This window comes from Rhinolophus sinicus, linkage group LG04 (genome assembly GCF_036562045.2).
Source record: "Rhinolophus sinicus isolate RSC01 linkage group LG04, ASM3656204v1, whole genome shotgun sequence".
NCBI lineage: Eukaryota > Metazoa > Chordata > Mammalia > Chiroptera > Rhinolophidae > Rhinolophus > Rhinolophus sinicus.
In genome coordinates, this window is record NC_133754.1 from 43,995,355 (window position 1) to 44,011,614 (window position 16,260).

The window sequence follows — 16,260 nt, forward strand, 5'->3', positions numbered from 1 at the left end:
AGTCACTCAAGTGAGATGCTCTTACTGGCTGTTAGGAAGACAACGCTTGCTTTCCAGGATGTGTCCTTTATCTATACCTGGACAGTCTTTTATTCTAGATGAACACTCTTTATTCTGAACTTTGAGTTAGGCTTACCTTAAATGCTATTACTGCTGACAATGAATAACCCACTATAGTCTCAGCTTAAAGAGAAGACAGACCCATCCTCAGAGCAGGCTCCAAAAGGAAATAAGAGGAAAGGACCTGAAGGGAAGCAGCTGTCAGCCTCCTGGACAACACCCTCCCATCACAGTGAATTGCACACATCCAACAGGCAACACTAACAAGCCTACTGATGTCAGCCCTTGCAATGTCACACATTGTCATAGGTGAAAACAATGCCAAAACATGCAAGTTTCATTAAATCAAAATGAACCAGTTTCCTGGCCCTTTGGGAGGTTTGTTTTGGAGGAAATCAAGTAAGAGACCCTAAATTTTACACACAACAATTTTTTACTCTTAGAAGTTAAATTATGACTAGAAAACTTGCTTTATGATCGTGGTAAGTGTGAAATTAGGCTGCAAAGCTATGTATACAATGCACATTTCTCTCCTAGTTGATATTTAGATTGCACATGCCTTATTCTTATCATGAGACTATCTCTAAGAAATTTCTAGAAGTAGAATGCTCGTAAAATATTATGCATATTTTAAATTTTGTTAGATATTGCCTAACAACTCTCCCTAGAAGTGTTAGGTAACTGATTTTTTTTCTTCCAGTCTTGTAATTTTAAAATGATCATGCATAGAAGAAACAGCTATTAAAAAAAAAGAAAAGTTAAATATCATTCATAGCTAAATGTTGCCTGGAATCTGTATCCACAGATCCATAGTACGGTCTCAATGGAATATGGACATCATTTTAGAATTTATTTGAGGTAAGTTACCTGAGTCTGTGACATCACTATGAGCATTTCTAATTCACCTACTTTTATACGGGGGTGGGTGGGCATTTTCTATATACCATTTCTTTTATTAAATGCATTGGTGTTTAGAATTGCCTTGCTGGGGGGAGACACTAGTCAGGAAAGGTGGCACCTAAGGTGAGGATGCAGGCCACTGTGCAGCCACGTGTACACACTAAGAATATTTTCTACCTAAAGTCAAATATAAGTGATGTACATATTTCAGAAAGAACATTTTCTATTACTATGTGTACTGGGTTGAAGACTATGTCCCCCCAAAACCTCATTTCCTTTTCAGACTATCAGAATGTGGCCTTATTTGAAATGGGGTCATTGCAGACATGAGTTAAGAGGAGGTCATACTGGAGGAGGGTGAGTCCTTACTCCAATATGCCTGGTGTCCTTAGAAGAAGACAGCATGTGAAGATAAGACATGCACAGAGGGGAGACGATGCAAAGGGAGAAGACCATGGAGGCAGAGATTACAGTGATTTGTCTATGAGCCAAGGAATGCCAAGGATTGGTGGCATCACCAGAAGCTAAGGGCATGGAACAGATTCTCCCCTGGAGCCTTCAGAGAGAGCATGGCCCTGCCAACACCTGGATTTTGGACTACCAACCTCAGAACTGGGAGACACTGCTGTTACATTGCTGGTATTTTAAACCACTCAATTCGTGGTACTTCCGTTACAGCAGCCACAGGAAACAAGTATACCATGCGAGCTTATCTGCTTTGACTAAATGGAGAAAAGGTTTTTTCCTCCAAGAACATCTCAAATATACCTCAAGAAATGTCCTAATAGATTTTATAATCAAATCTTGCCACTTGAGGCAGATTGTAGAAGTTTTAAATGCTTAGCTTGAGAGGGTTCAATAAGTCATTTGGTGAGTACATTTTGTGAATTTTCCAGGCTTAAGTCTGATCCTTAAGCCAAATTTTCCTACGGGCATGTGCTCAGTTTCACATAGCCCCACACAGTAACTGATGACTCTAAATGCTAACCCAATGAGAAGCTCCTTTCCCAGCGGGAGGCCTTGGCTGGTTTCCAATCTGGAGGAACTAAATCTTCCTCCTATTTTAGGAGTGTCTGAGGAAGATCCTATCCCTTCCCCTTGGCCATAGTACTTTCCAACTGCTGAGCTTGCCCTTTAGCTCTTTACTGTCTATGGCTGACAGCTGCACTTGGACCCAATCTCGGCAGCAAACAGAAGCACGACCTGGCCCATCTGACACAGCTCTGTTCCATGAACCCCATAAGACAACTTCGTGATCTAGTTCCTCAGTAATATATTTCTGGCCTCTGAAACCAAGGGACAAAGTTACAAAACAGTGATTCGCTGGTTCTTCATGCTGCAACACCAGTCTGTGAGTCAATGGTCCTCACTCATCTGCTGATAATACTGCTCTCATTCTTTCATCATCATCACAGAGGAACATGGAATGTTCCTCAGATTCCTCCCTTGTTTTTATTATCAGCTCACCTGGGACACCTACCCACTTGGTCTCCTGCCAGGAATGAAATCAAGATGCAGTTGTGTCTGAGAGCTATCCTGAGAGGTAGCAACCAGTCCCATGGTTCCATTCAACCCCCCTGTCATTAGCAGCTCCACTCTGGAGAACAGACCGCTGTCCCTCTCACTAGTGAACTTTCCTGGTAGCTCAACTAGCCAATTGACTAATCTCTCAATCTGTTTGCTGTTCTTTAGTCACTCAAAGGGCAGCAGGAAACTTATTAATCAAAAAAGCCAAGTAAATGAAAAATAGAATAATTCCACTCAGGATATTTTGTAGAGGTATGAAGGACTAGGCAAAAATTTCACATTAAGATGGCAAATCCTCCAACTTTGACAGACCACTATTAGCTGCTGCTTTCACTGGTCTCATAGAACTTTCTTCACCTCAATTGTAACTCAGTGTGGAAAAATGCTGTTTATGGACTTGTGTTCCTGTCCCTGAGGATATGAGTTTCTTTAAGGCAGGACTATTTTATACTCTCACGTGGTAGGTAAATAAATACCTGCATAAATGAGTGATTTAGGCTTGCCCCATCAGCCTTAGCTGATCACAACGATTCATTGTTTCTGTTATGTTCCGCTCTACATTCTTAGCCCTAGAGCAGAACATAACTTTCAAATTTTAGCTACAAATTTACGCCAAACGTGATCGTCATGGACAAGCCATGACCAGATTCTAGCCATGATCTCATTTGGGGGCACATTTGGACAGGGTAAGGGTTAAGAAAGAGAGAGCCTTGCATTTAGTCATTTAAGCAGTGGTTCTCCCAGTGTGATCTGGGACCAGAAGCAGCAACAGTAGGAGCAGCATCACCTGGGAACGTGTGTAAATGCTAATCCTTGAGCGCTACCCCAGACCTACTGAAGCAGAGACTGTAAGGGTAGGGCCCAGCAACCGGCAACCAGTTAGAATAAGCCCTCACGCAGGTAGGTAATCCTGGTGCATGCTAAAGGCTGAATTCCCACAGACTTAGATTACTGTCAGCCTGAAAGAACCTAATGTCAGAGGTTCTCTCTTCTTGCTGTCGAAGGAGGTTCTCCCAAGGGTCAGAAGCCCAAGGCCTTCTTTGGTGTGGAGCAACCTCAGCTTCTAGCTGTATACTTAACAGCCTGTAGCAGGAGCGCCAGTTTCCCCGGGACTTCCCGGGGTTTCCCCAAGAGCTTTGAGAAAGGGGAGGGAATGCAGAAGGACTTCTAAATGCCCAGGCTTGCCACACCTTTAAGGGTAAGTCCATCATTTTATGCTCAGGCAGGAGGCTGACTTGAAAAACTCATTAGAATTTCATACTAGGCCAGCAGGAGGTTGAGTGTTGGGGTGGAGGGCAGGAATACAATAGTGTCCGTCAGTTAGTGAGTAGATGTCTCATTTCAGCACTGAGGCCCTGGCAGAGGGAGATAAGAACTTGCTTCATAGAACTTGAAGCCTCTTCAGACTTAATTTTTGAAGTCAAATATGTGGCAAATGACAGAACAGGACCTATACTGGTTCAGGACCAAAGTAATTTGTGAGAGCAACTACTTTAGCGTAGACTTTTGCTAAGCTCTGAGTAAGAGAGTAGGGAGGGGTGAGAGGAAAGAGATGGAATATTCGAAATCTTCAGTCAAACCATCCTTAGCTCCACAAAGGCCTGGGTCACTGGAGAGGTGCTCAGCCTTTCTGAGACCTAACTACAGAAGGCAGCCCTTGGGAAACCAGCCTTCTCTCCATTCCCAACTCTGATCAGCACACTTGTACTTTAAAGCAGGAGTCGGCAAATTGGATCATAGGCTAACTCCTGCCCAGCGCCTGTTTTTGTATAGCTCTCAAGTTAAGACTGGTATCTACATTCTTAAATGATAAAACAGAAAACAATTAAAAAAAGACTATTTTGTGACACATTAAAATCATATAGCATCCTTCTGGAACAAGCACAGTCGGCCACCACTAGAAGTCCCACTGCTGCTTCAGAACCGTAACACGGAGGCAGTGGGAGGTAACTGGAGCGCGGCACACCAGCTGTTGTGCTCTTACACAACTAACACAACCACTGAGGTCGGCACTGATATTTCAGTCTAATAGCTGAGGAAGTAGCAAGTGGTAAGAACAAGAACGCAAGCGCAGATAAGCCAAAGTCAGACCCGGTTCTCTCAATCATGCGGCCACACGGCGCGCCTACCTGGGCCCCTCCATGGCATAACTTAGGGGGAAGCACTTGACCCGCCTTCCCATCTGTAAGGGAGAAGGCTGGGCCGGTCGATCTCCGGTCTCTTCCAGAGCCTGCCCTGTGCTTCTGCGTTCACTCCCGAGGTATTCTGAAGCAGGCAGGATTAAGTTGTTTTCTAGATGTTCTGCCGACATCCACGCCTACAGAGAATCAGCCCCTCTTGAAATGGAATGATAAGAAAGGCCACAACCGGCTAGCCCCAATTCCTCTTGGGCCAGGCAGGCCCCCTCCGGAGCTCTGGCGTCACTTCACCAGCCAGCCGCAAGAGAAGTGCAAAGGCAGCCGCGAAGCGCCCGCAGACGACGGAGTCTGCCGGCCCCCGCCATCACGCGCACGACCAATTCCAGCTTCAAGACCACTCCCACTCCACAGGCTGGGGGCCCGAGGACCGAGGATTCCCAACGAGTGGGCAGGTCAGAGTTATTGCGTTCATTCTTGCAACCTCTGAGGCTCGGCGCTTCAGGACCCTCCACCTCCGCGTCCAGGGAGCGCAGAGACCAACCAGCACCGGCGCTCAGCAACCTCCCGGGAGCCCGCGAGCCCCGCTCCACTGACCCCCCAGTTGCTCCCCGCCGCGGCGACGGGTCCGTGCCGCACGCCCAGGCGCCCGCCCGCGATGCCAGCCCTCCCGACTCTGAGTGCGGGTCCGCGAGCCGCCGGCGACAGCGGGGACCTGCGTCGCCCCCGGCAGGATCCCTTGAGCTCCCTTTGCAGCGTCCCAGCTCCACGGAAACTCCGCCCCAGCCCAGCTACGCGAGCCTACCCATGTTGGCGGCTTCGAGGGCTTCCTGCGACTGGAGAGCTGGAGCCCAGGCGGGAGGACTTTTTTTTTTAAAGGTGTTGCTCCTATGCTTTTGTTTCCCGGCCCTGCCCAGCCACCTGTACAGCTGGAGGTGTGCAGGCGGGGCGGCCCGGCTCCACCCTTGGAGGCGGTGGGACCGACCGCAGGGAGCAGAGGTTAGCGCCCCTTGAGCCCTGGCAGAGGGACACCTGTGCGTGGCCAGCCCCGGGACTCCGTTGTTCCGCCCTAGGCCCTTAGCGCCCGCCAAGACGCACAGCCGCAGGTGGCAGCGTGAGGTGTGGGTCACGGATGACCAAACGTGAGCGCGCACCTGAGCCACGGGGGAGGGCTTGTTAAAACGCAGGTGCCTGGCCTCACCCCGGATTTGCTGACTTGGTAGGTCGAGGGTGGGGCCCGAGAATTTCATTTCTAACAAGTTCTAGGGTGATGTTGATGCTGCTGCTCCAGGGACCCCACTTTGGAAACCACTGCGCTGACAAAAACACATCTGTGTAGGGAAGCAAAAGTGGGTGGGGCATTGGGCAGTTTCACGGTGTGTGCCTGTCAGTGTATGTGTAGTTTCACCTGGAGTGTGCACCCACACGCCAGCATTTCTGGAGGGTTCTACCTATCCTTCCTTTAAAATTAACAAAAACAACAACAACAACAATAATAGTAACAGCGATTATCTCCAGATCATTTTTTCTGTTTCCTTGTCTGACTTGAGAAGGGGTTTGGGTTCTGCAAACACTGAGAGGAACATTGAAAAGGGAAATGAATGTGAGTTTCTATTGCCTTAAAAGCAAAACAAAACAAAACCGTGGTAAAATATACATAAAAGTTACCATATTAACATTAAGTGCCATAAATACATTCATGTTGTTATACAACCACCACCACCATCCATGTCCAGAACTTTTTCATCCTTCCAAACCGACTCTGAACCCATTAAACACTAACTCTCCATTCCCCTTACCTGGCCCCTGACCACTACTCTTCCACTCTCTGTCTCTGTGAATTTGATTACTCTAGATGCCTCATATAGCTGGAATCAAAAAGCATTTGTCCTTTTGTGTCGGGCTTCTTTCACTTAGCGTAATGTCTTCAAGGTCCATCCATGTTGTAGCAGGTGTCAGAATTTCCTTCCTTTTAAAGGCTGAATGATAGTTTACTGTACGCACACACCACATTTTGTGTGTCTATTCATCTGTCTGTATGAACTTTTGAGTGTTAGCAATTCCCCTAGCCTGACTGGAAGACTGTGGTGTGCAGGCAGAAACCCAGGCAGCTCTGCCCTCCTCTGGCTTTCTTCATTGTGTGTGAGCAGAGAAACCTCTTCAGGTAATGGCTCAGTTGATACACACAGGGGAGCAAGTGATGTTACCTAAAAGCATGGGGGCTGCAAGTAAAAAGGCTGCATCAAGAAAAATGCAGCATTGACTGAAGGAAAGAAAACTTGCTCCAGAAAGGTTGAAAGCATGCTTCGTAGTTGTTATCCTGCCCTCAGATAAGCCAGGAGTAGAAAGGAGAAGCTTGTGGTGGTTTCTTTTGATCAAAGTTCTCTCTATAGGGTAGTATTTCTGTTGTTGAGCTCATGAAGCTTGGAATCCTGGGCACTTTTGTTCTAGGCCATGTTAACCTGAAAATAAGAGGCCTTTCAAAGTAAGAGGCAACAGCATTTATTTGACATCAAAGAATAGCTATTGGGGAAGTACTGATTGAGGGAGAAGCCCAAATAGTGTTCTGATGAGGAGACAAAGGCAAGGGGTATTGATGAGCAAGGGAAGGGGACCATTACATCAATAGAAGGCAGGCATTTCTATTGGTGCTGTGAGCTAACATAGCAATGCTAATGCCAAACAACGTTTTTCATTTGCAGTCCAGCAGTCATAATAACTACTTTCTTGTCATCTTTGCAAACAGTTCTTTGGGACACAATGTTGCTTTAGGCCCAGTCCAAAGGTTATTTTGCCCTGTTTTGACATTCCAAAAGTTTGAGGCACAAGCTGTGTAAGGAAGGCAGTTCCTCTGGAATGGCAGCTCCCGCTCCATTTTAAAGTGGTTCTGTTTATATTACTAGTATTTTTTTTACAGCCAGTGGTTCTCCAAATGGGGTCCCCAGACCAGCAGATCAGTATCACCTGGGAACTTGTGTCAAAGAAAATTCTCAGGCCCCAACCCAGATGGAAAGAATGAGAAACTCTCCAGGGGGCTGCAGCCCACTTTCAGTAGTCTCGAGGCAAACGCTATTTCTTCCGCATGTTTGTTTAATTCTTCATTCAGCCATTATTTATTTATCACCTCCAAGGGTAAACTACTGTGCTAGGGACAGGTATTGGGCAAATAGCCCTACACTCATGTTCTTTGTTATCTTTTAAGCATAATAGGAAAGGGCCAGTTACTCGAGATGGAGAAGCAAAAATGAAGAACAAAACCCAAGGTGGTAGAAGAGACGAGCTCTGCTGATCCGAGTGTGTCAGCCAATACCTAGGAGACACTAGAATTCTCAGGATGGTCTGGACTTGGAGCCCATGCATTTCTCAGCAGATGCTCGTTGGCATGAGGTGTATATAGCGGAATAACTTAGACTTGGGTGCTTTCACATCCTCCACCCTGTCTCAAGAGAGACCTAACACTATTCCTTGTATAACAAAAACATTAAACTTTTTCCCCCTCCTCAGTAAAAAAATAAAAACCAGTCTCAAAAAAAAAAAAAAAAAAAAAGAGAGAGAGTAACACTGAGTCAGTCTCTATTTAACTTCCCCTTCTCTTCAGCCGTCCATGTGTTGGCTCCCTGCGGCGGCTGGAGCACTCTACAGAAATGTATTCTCTCACTGTTCTAGAGGCCAGAAATCTGAAATCAAGGTGTTGGCAGGGCCATGCTCGCTCGGAAGGCTCCAGGGAAAATCCTTCCTGCCTCTTCCCGCTTCTGGTGGCCAGGAGTCCTTGGCTTGTGGTAACATCACCCCAACTTCTTTCTGTCTTCAGGTCGCCTTCTCCTCTGAGTCTTCTCTCCTTTTCTTCTCTTATAATGGTACTTGTCATTGGCTTTAGGCCCACCTTAATCCAGGAGGCTCTCATCTCAAGATCCTAAACTTAATTCCATCTGCAAAGACCCCTTTTCCAAATAAGGTCATATTCACAGGTTCCAGGGGTACATATGGGGGGGCACCAGTGAACCCTACTACACTTCCCCAAAGTGCCCCGATGTGTGGAACTTGAATGTGCAGAACTCGCAAGCTGGTCCTGGATAAATGGAACTGTCGCTTGGCCTCAGGGGACTGTCCTCATAGACATGACTGGGGGAGACGTGAATGCTGGTGGTAACGATGGCATCAGCACAAAACGATTGCATCTAGTCATTCCAACCCAGACCCTTCATTATTTTCTCTTTCCCACAGTGATCGTACAGAGGTTTCAGAGTAGTTTATTTCAGTAAGAATGCTACCTTGAAAGGTGGCTTGTGAACTTGTGTAATAGAAGAGTATCATTTTCTCCAGCTCTGTCTCTCAGATTGCTTGGTTGTAAAGACCTGCGGGTCTCAGAGGAAAATCGAGTAGATGTTTTTCTATAAAGCAACTAGAACCGCAGTGGAGATGCTGATGGTTAAGGGGTGGATGTTGGCAATAAACAACAAAAGTGGGTCCCATACCCTTCTATTTGAGAAGAGTGAGAGAGTCTACAGCATGACCTGGAAGGGGGGAAGGAAGAATTGGAAGTATAAAGATGTATTAAAGGTCATTGGAAAACGGGTTCCAGAAGAGAATCAGCAACCAGCTCAAATTCATTCAAAGATACTGGTCTGGTTTCACAGTGCGCGCCACTTCTGCTGGACCCGAGGGACGTACACACGGCTACTGAGAATTCCTCTATAGAAGCTGCTTGTTGAGTGATATGGCAACTGCTCAGAAATACAAAAGACAATTTCCTCTTCGTTACCATGCCTCTCTTTAGGACATCCCAAAATGACGTTAGCTGTATATATTCATATCTGAACAAACTCTTAATTGAAGTAAGGGAATGACAGACCCACAATTCAGGGTGTGGTGCCTTGGTGGTGAGGGCACAGCCTGGAGAGGGCGTGGGGGGAGCACGGGAAATGCAAGCTTTCAGCAACGTCCTAGTGCAGGGTTGGGAGGGGGACTTACCATGTACGTTATATTAATTAGAAAGAAAAGCCAACGACAACAACACAGAATGTTTCCCGAGCATCTTCCATTGGACAGGGGTGGTACAAGCACGTGATTTCAAGAGCCTCACAGTGGTCGATTTGAGAGCGTTACTGGCTCAGTAGCGTCATCCTGTGTGACCTCGGGGCACCTGGCCTTCCCTCACTGGCGTTTCCTTTCCTTTCTTGTCAAAGAGAGATTTGCCCTCTAAAACTGGGCTTATTTTCTTCACACAGGTTCCACAGTAAAAGCTGGTTGTGGTATTAGGTTAATTGTGGAGGAGAGAGAGTATTGTCATTGTGGGAAGGCAGTTGTTTATGATCTGAATCATTATCACAAGTGCTGATGTTGTCTGTTTCCCATCTGTCCCGGCAACTGTAAGCACAGAGTCTGGCGCTTAGTAAAATGATCAACAGTTATTTGTTGTTTATCCAACAGACTAATTCTTATAATGACCTGGATCAGTCTCTTACCACAATAAAAATATATATGTATACATAGTTTATAAGATGTACTCACTCTCAATAAGAATTTGTTTTCTTTAATAAAAACCTTGCAAGTTGAACTTCAACAACAATCATAAAATCAGCAGTCCGTGGTATTTGGAGGTAGGTTGGAGTGGGGGTGGTTCACAGGCCCGTGGGTTAGATGCCACCTGGATTGGTGAGATTCTCTGGAATCCTGGGGTATCCTGGGGGAGAAGATGGGGTAAGGATCCACCATCTCTGAGTTGACTGCACTCAGAGAATTAAATAGTTTGCGAATTCCTCAATATTGTGTATGGAGAGATTCCGGCCTCTGTGGTCATGTTACTCTTCTCTTTTTGTAGTAAGCTTTATTGAGATATAATTCACATACTATACAATTCATCCATTTAAAGTGTACAATTCAATAGTTTTCAAAGTTGTGTAGCCATCACCACAATCAACTTCAGAACAGTTTCATCATGGCTGTAAAGACACCCCACACCCATCAGCAGTCGTTCTCTTCCCACAATCCTAGGCAATCGCTCCTCTGCCTTTCGTCTCCATAAATTTGTCTATTCTTGACATTTCATATAAATAGAACCATACAATATGTGGTCCTTTGTGGGTGGCTTCTTTCACTGCACATAACGTCCTCAAGGTCCATCCATTTTGTAGCATGCATCAGGATGTCCTGCCTTTTTATTGCTGACTAGTATCACATTGTACTGTTACTGTATGGGGATGCTGCATTTTGTTTATCCACGCATCATCTGACAGACATTTAGGTTTTGTCCACTTTCTTTGCAATTATGATTTTTTTGCTGCTATGAAAATTTGTGCACAAATTTTTGTGTAGACATATATTCTTATTTGTTTTTTATATATACCTTGCAGCAAAATTGCTGGGTCATATGGTAACTCTATATTCAATCATTTGAGGAATTGCCAGGCTGTTTTCCAAAATAGCTGCACCATTTTACATCCCTACCAGCATTGTATGAGGGTTCTAATTTCTCCACACCCTCATCAACATTTGTTATTATCTATCTTTCTGATTATAGTTATCCTAGGGGGTGTGAAGCGATGTTCTTATTTTTGTATTTTCACGTATCTTTACATATGTTTTAATGTATTTACATAAAATTTAAACACGTTGAATGTATTTTAATGTTAGTGGAAGCATTTGAAATATTTCTTCAACCTGTGTTCTTTAGAGCCAAGTGGGCTCCTCCAGCTTCCCCAAGCTGTAATGAGAGTGTGGTCATCAGTGTGGGCAGATTTACTGCGAGGTCATGTCCTTACCAGGTGGATGAGGGGCGGGGACAGTTAGGGGAGTGGAAGGTGCAGCGAGAGGGTGGCCGTGGGGGTGGAAAAGGCAGCGTCCTAGATTTACAGATGAAGAGGGATAGAGAATGGATTGATCATTGTACTTTGAATAAAAGGTCTATTTTAGGATAATCTATGAAATGTTGATTCCCTGTGAATAGCCTGCTTTTTCTGAATTATTTCCTTCCACAGATGTCTCCTGTTCTGTAGCTATCAAGGTCTTCATGTTTTCTCTCTCCATCAAAATCTACTCTCAGAAAGAAATCTGGTAACTTACCTATGCTAAGAAATAAATGCCTGATAAGCCTCAAAGTGTTACTTTTTCATGGAATATCTGCATTTTAACGGAGGGGGGAAAGCCACCTATTTAAAGGAAACAAAGGAAACTCTATCTGTGAAACTGAGAGAAGGGAAGACATTTTTAGAAGCAAGTTTATTCCCAGTATTTAGAAAATTATACCACATGAGCCAATTCCTACACACAAGACTGGCTTGCCCATGACATTGGGTGGAGTGGCTGAGGTGTAGCCCAAGTCAGAGTTTCTCCGTGGCTTCCTCTTTCGTCCTTGCAACACGGCCTGGTTTAACAGCCTCTGAGTGAAAAGTTATAGAAACACAGGCATTGCCTGGGGGAGACAAAGACATATAACCCAAACCTGGGGCTTCTCAGGTAGGTCAACAATGGGGTGGGAACTGATCTGGGGGTGCTGCATAGTCTAATCTCTGTCATCACCTGAGGGGCACACCACTATCTTCCTTCAAATTAAGAAAGAAAAAGAATCAAATTATTTTTTATTATAAAAACATATCACTTTTATGAGGGAAAATAAAGTCCATCAAATAATTCTTCACCTCCATATGTTGAGAGACCAAATAACATACTTGTCATTCTCAAATAAAGTTTACCTTCCTTAGGCACTTGGAAGGAACTAAAAAGAGGTCCATACAATAGCAATATGAGGAACTGTATATGTTGATCTAGACCAGCAGTAGATGGTCTAGCAATGTCATTGCTTCAGAAAATGTTAGAAATATGTATTTTGGCAAAACTTATTCCAATTAATTAATATAAAATCCCTGGGACATATCAAAACTGAAAAAGGAAGCAGAGATCTTTTTAATTTCCCCAGTGCTCGCTCACTGCTTTCTCTCTTTCTCTCTGTTTTTTTGTTTTTAAACTCATTAGTTGTTGCTTTCAGAAATTACCCCAAACTGCCAGGCATGAAATTGGTAATAGCTCATGCATTATTGGTTTATATGCCAATAATATTACAACTTATTTATCACCTGAGAGAAGACATGCTGACCCAAATGCCCCATTATTCACTTCAGGTTTGATTACAGAAAACCAGAATTTGTCAAAGTGCATCTATCTAATGACCTGCTCTAGTCCATTATTATAAATTTAAATTAATATAGGTGATGGAGTCTTGGGAATTTACTGTGAATAAATATATACTTTTTGCATCTGGTTTACTCAGATACAAATATTCAATTTTATTATCTAGAATTAACAAAGACATATCATCTCTCCAAATGCCATGGATAGCATAGATTGAGAAAATTCAGGTATTTTTATAACACATCACTTAATTTGCATTTTTCTAATGACTAATAATATTGAGCACCTTTACATGTGCCTAATAGCCATTTGCATATCTTCCTGTGGAGGGGAGGTAGGAGGTAGGGGGAAGGGAGGGAAGAGAGAACTAACTGGCAAGCATATCAGCCTAAATACCAACATAACTTTTATATAATCAAATTATCTTAAGACCATAGGTTTTTTTTGTTTTGTTAATGTTTTAAATGATAAAAAATCTATTATTCATAGTAAATTCTACAAGGACCTATAAAGACTGCTATCCTCAGTATTGTTTTCTAATATCTGCTCTGACTGTATTATGTAAATTCATTTCTTGAAAGAAGAAAACACAGGGAGAATGGTATAAACCTAACAAGGGTACAAAACACAATTGCAGGATGAATCAACTTCCCAAAGGTACAAATCTACGGACCAGGCAGGGAGGAAACTGCATGCATAGAAGAAAGCAAGTTTAACAGAAACAAGGTTGTAAATGAGTAATGTGAGTGGTGGTGTTATTTTGTTACAAGGGTCACGACACACCTTTCTCTGTAATGAATATGTAAGTCCCATAATCACAAAATTATTTAAAAAATACATTTATGAAAACGTATTCTTTATGAAAACTATGTTCTTTCAAAATACCATGCTTCCCAAATAACGTGCTTTAATGAATGACTTGAAGCTTTTCTTTGTCATGACAAGCTATCAAGGATCACCTAACATGACGATGCAAAGTTGTGTTTTGATTTGCAAAGTCCACATGGTTCATGGACTTTGTGGACAGGAAGAGCGTAGGCAAGATTATCACTAATTGACTTTCTCAGTCTCCTTAAGGTCTTTAAATAATTTCCTTTAACTCTTCTGTATGTGAGAAACTATTATTACAAACTAAATTTTCTACCTTAACAGCAAGGCTTTGTTTTTCCTTCCTCCTTTCCTCCCCCTTTCCTTCCTTCCTTCCTTCCTTCCTTCCTTCCTTCCTTCCTTCCTTCCTTCCTTCCTTCCTTCCTTCCTTCCTTTTGTTTGTTTTTCTTTGTTAAGGATAAGTTAATTACCAAAACTTGGTGGCTTAAAACAACAGAAATGTATTCTCTCACTGTTCTGGAGACCAGAAGTCTAAAGTCAAAGTGTCAGCAGGCCCACACTCCTGGATATCCTGGAGCAGAATCTTTCCTTCCTTCTTCTAACTTTGGTGGCTGCCAGCATCCCTAGGCCTGTGACCATATCAATCCAATCTCTGCCTCTTCTCCTCTTCTGTGTGTCCTCAAATCTCCCTCTGCCTCCTTTTCATAAGGCTACATGTGATTGCATTTAGGGCTTACCCTGGTAAACCAGGCCCATTTTAACTTAATCACACCCGCAAGGACCCTTTTCCCATATAATTAACATTTACAAGGTCCAGGGATTAGGACTTATCATTGGGAGGCCATTAGTCAACCTACCACACATACTCATCTACTTTTTTTACTGTTGCTGGGCAGCCTCTGCGACCCTCACTTCCTTTGGGCAACGTCATTGGTAGAACATATAGCAACTGAGATGTATGTTCTACCTTAGTGAAACAGGACAGAGGTTGCCACATTTGGCATCACAGATATGGTCTCAGAATCAGTCAGCGGCAAGGAAAAAAAATTAGGTGCAAAATTCTATGACTGTGAAATTGAATTGAATTGCCGAGCACTGGGGATTGGTCTTTCTTTGAAGTTGGAGATGTCACTGTAAGTTCCAGATCCACAAATATTTACAATGTAAATATAAACTGGACAGTTGTTCGTCAAAAACTCATGTTTACGTGTGTGTGTGTGTGTGTGTGTGTGTGTGTGTTTATTCAATGCCAGCTACATAATTTGTGGATTTGTGTCTGGTGCTCTGTGTTCAAAAAGCAGGAAAAAAAAGTCATTAAAGGTACTGGAATATATAGCTTTTTCTTTCCTCCACAGTTTCTCTCTTGACTTGTCATACTCTTTATTAGCTATTTAATGTCATTTTAAGTAAAGAAAAAATTTAAATTATTAGCATGAATTTTACTCTTCATCTTCATATTATGTGATGCCAGTTTTAAATGCAAGTATAAGGACATTTAACTCATATACAAAATCAAAAAAATTACTTAATTCATACTTCATAGCTCAGACACGCATATGTACTTTGTTCTCATAAGAACAGTGGAAACACCACATGAAACTAACTTACTGTTTTTATTTCACTTCTTGCTACCCACACATTCTACCAACACGCTCAGACTTTGGCTTACTGATGAGTAAGACGGTCTGAAAGGAAAAGGAATTATCAGTTGTCCTATCTTCCTTTTTTCTCTTATGTCATCATTTTCAGTATAAGTCATGGTTAACACAGGGAATAAGAATACAAATATCAGAAAGGATAGGATAGACTTCCTTGGTTGTGTTTCTTAGAATATCTGCCTTCTCTCTGCATTGGAAGCAAGTTCTGGTTGGAACGGAAGGCGTGGCCCTGCTTACTTAGTCACAGACATAACTCTTTACCTTGCACTCACTCTGGATCTTGCTGAACTTCCACACATCATAGGTCCACTGGAATATCACAGGTCATTGTGAAAGCTATACTTCTATGCCAATGGGGCAGCATGGAACGGCAGCAGTCGAAGCACGTGACTATATATCTGCACTGCTCATGCTCAGTCTCCCGTGTCCACTAGCAAAACACAAATGCAAAGATAAAATTAGTAAAAATTTCAAGATGGTGACAGCAGAGCATTAAATGAAGTACAGGGTCGTTCCGAGCTCATAACCCTGGGTGACTGCACAGATTGTACGCCCATAAAGCCAGCTCAGGTTTAATTTGCCTTCACAAAGTATAAAAAATGTTTAAGGATTGATGGTTCAGTTTAAGTTGTTTTATACCCTCTCAGTCCCAACCTTTTCTAACATCACTATTAGTTACACACTAAAAAGCCCTCAAACTCTGGAATCAGGGATACTTGATTTGAGATCTCAATTTAGTTGCTTATTTTGTGTATAACTCGGCAGGTACTTAATCTTTCTAGCCACAAATGGAAAAATGCAGATAATGATACTTAACTCGTGGTGGCATTGTGGGGATTAAGGGCATAAAAATATCCAGTCCTAGGAGTCCCATAGAATAAGGAAGAGCTGAAAAAATGGAAGCAATTTTTATTATAAAGAGAAATAATTATTTGCATTAGTATAACACAGTGTCAAAGGAATGGCACGGGTGAATAGACCTGAAAATCTAGGACTGATTCCAGCTTAATTCAGTTACATGAGCT

The 16,260-nt window shown here is 43.2% G+C and overlaps 1 protein-coding gene across 4 annotated transcripts in view; it reads right to left on the bottom strand.

Annotated features, from left to right (window-relative positions):
- The window catches only part of SLC15A1 (solute carrier family 15 member 1), a 69,664-nt gene that overhangs the window by 39,004 nt on the left and 14,400 nt on the right, over positions 1–16,260 (bottom strand). Inside the window, exons 2-3 of one of the 4 annotated variants that reach the window (XM_074329444.1) lie at positions 15,508–15,665; positions 5,428–10,295 (exon numbers count right to left, since the gene is read on the bottom strand). In XM_074329444.1, the coding sequence (XP_074185545.1) occupies positions 5,428–5,872 (445 nt within the window). In that variant the 5' untranslated portion in view covers positions 5,873–10,295; positions 15,508–15,665. Of the gene's footprint in view, positions 1–5,427; positions 10,296–15,496; positions 15,666–16,260 lie in introns of those variants that run through there. The other 3 variants (XM_074329445.1, XM_074329448.1, XM_074329447.1) reach the window with 3 other exon arrangements.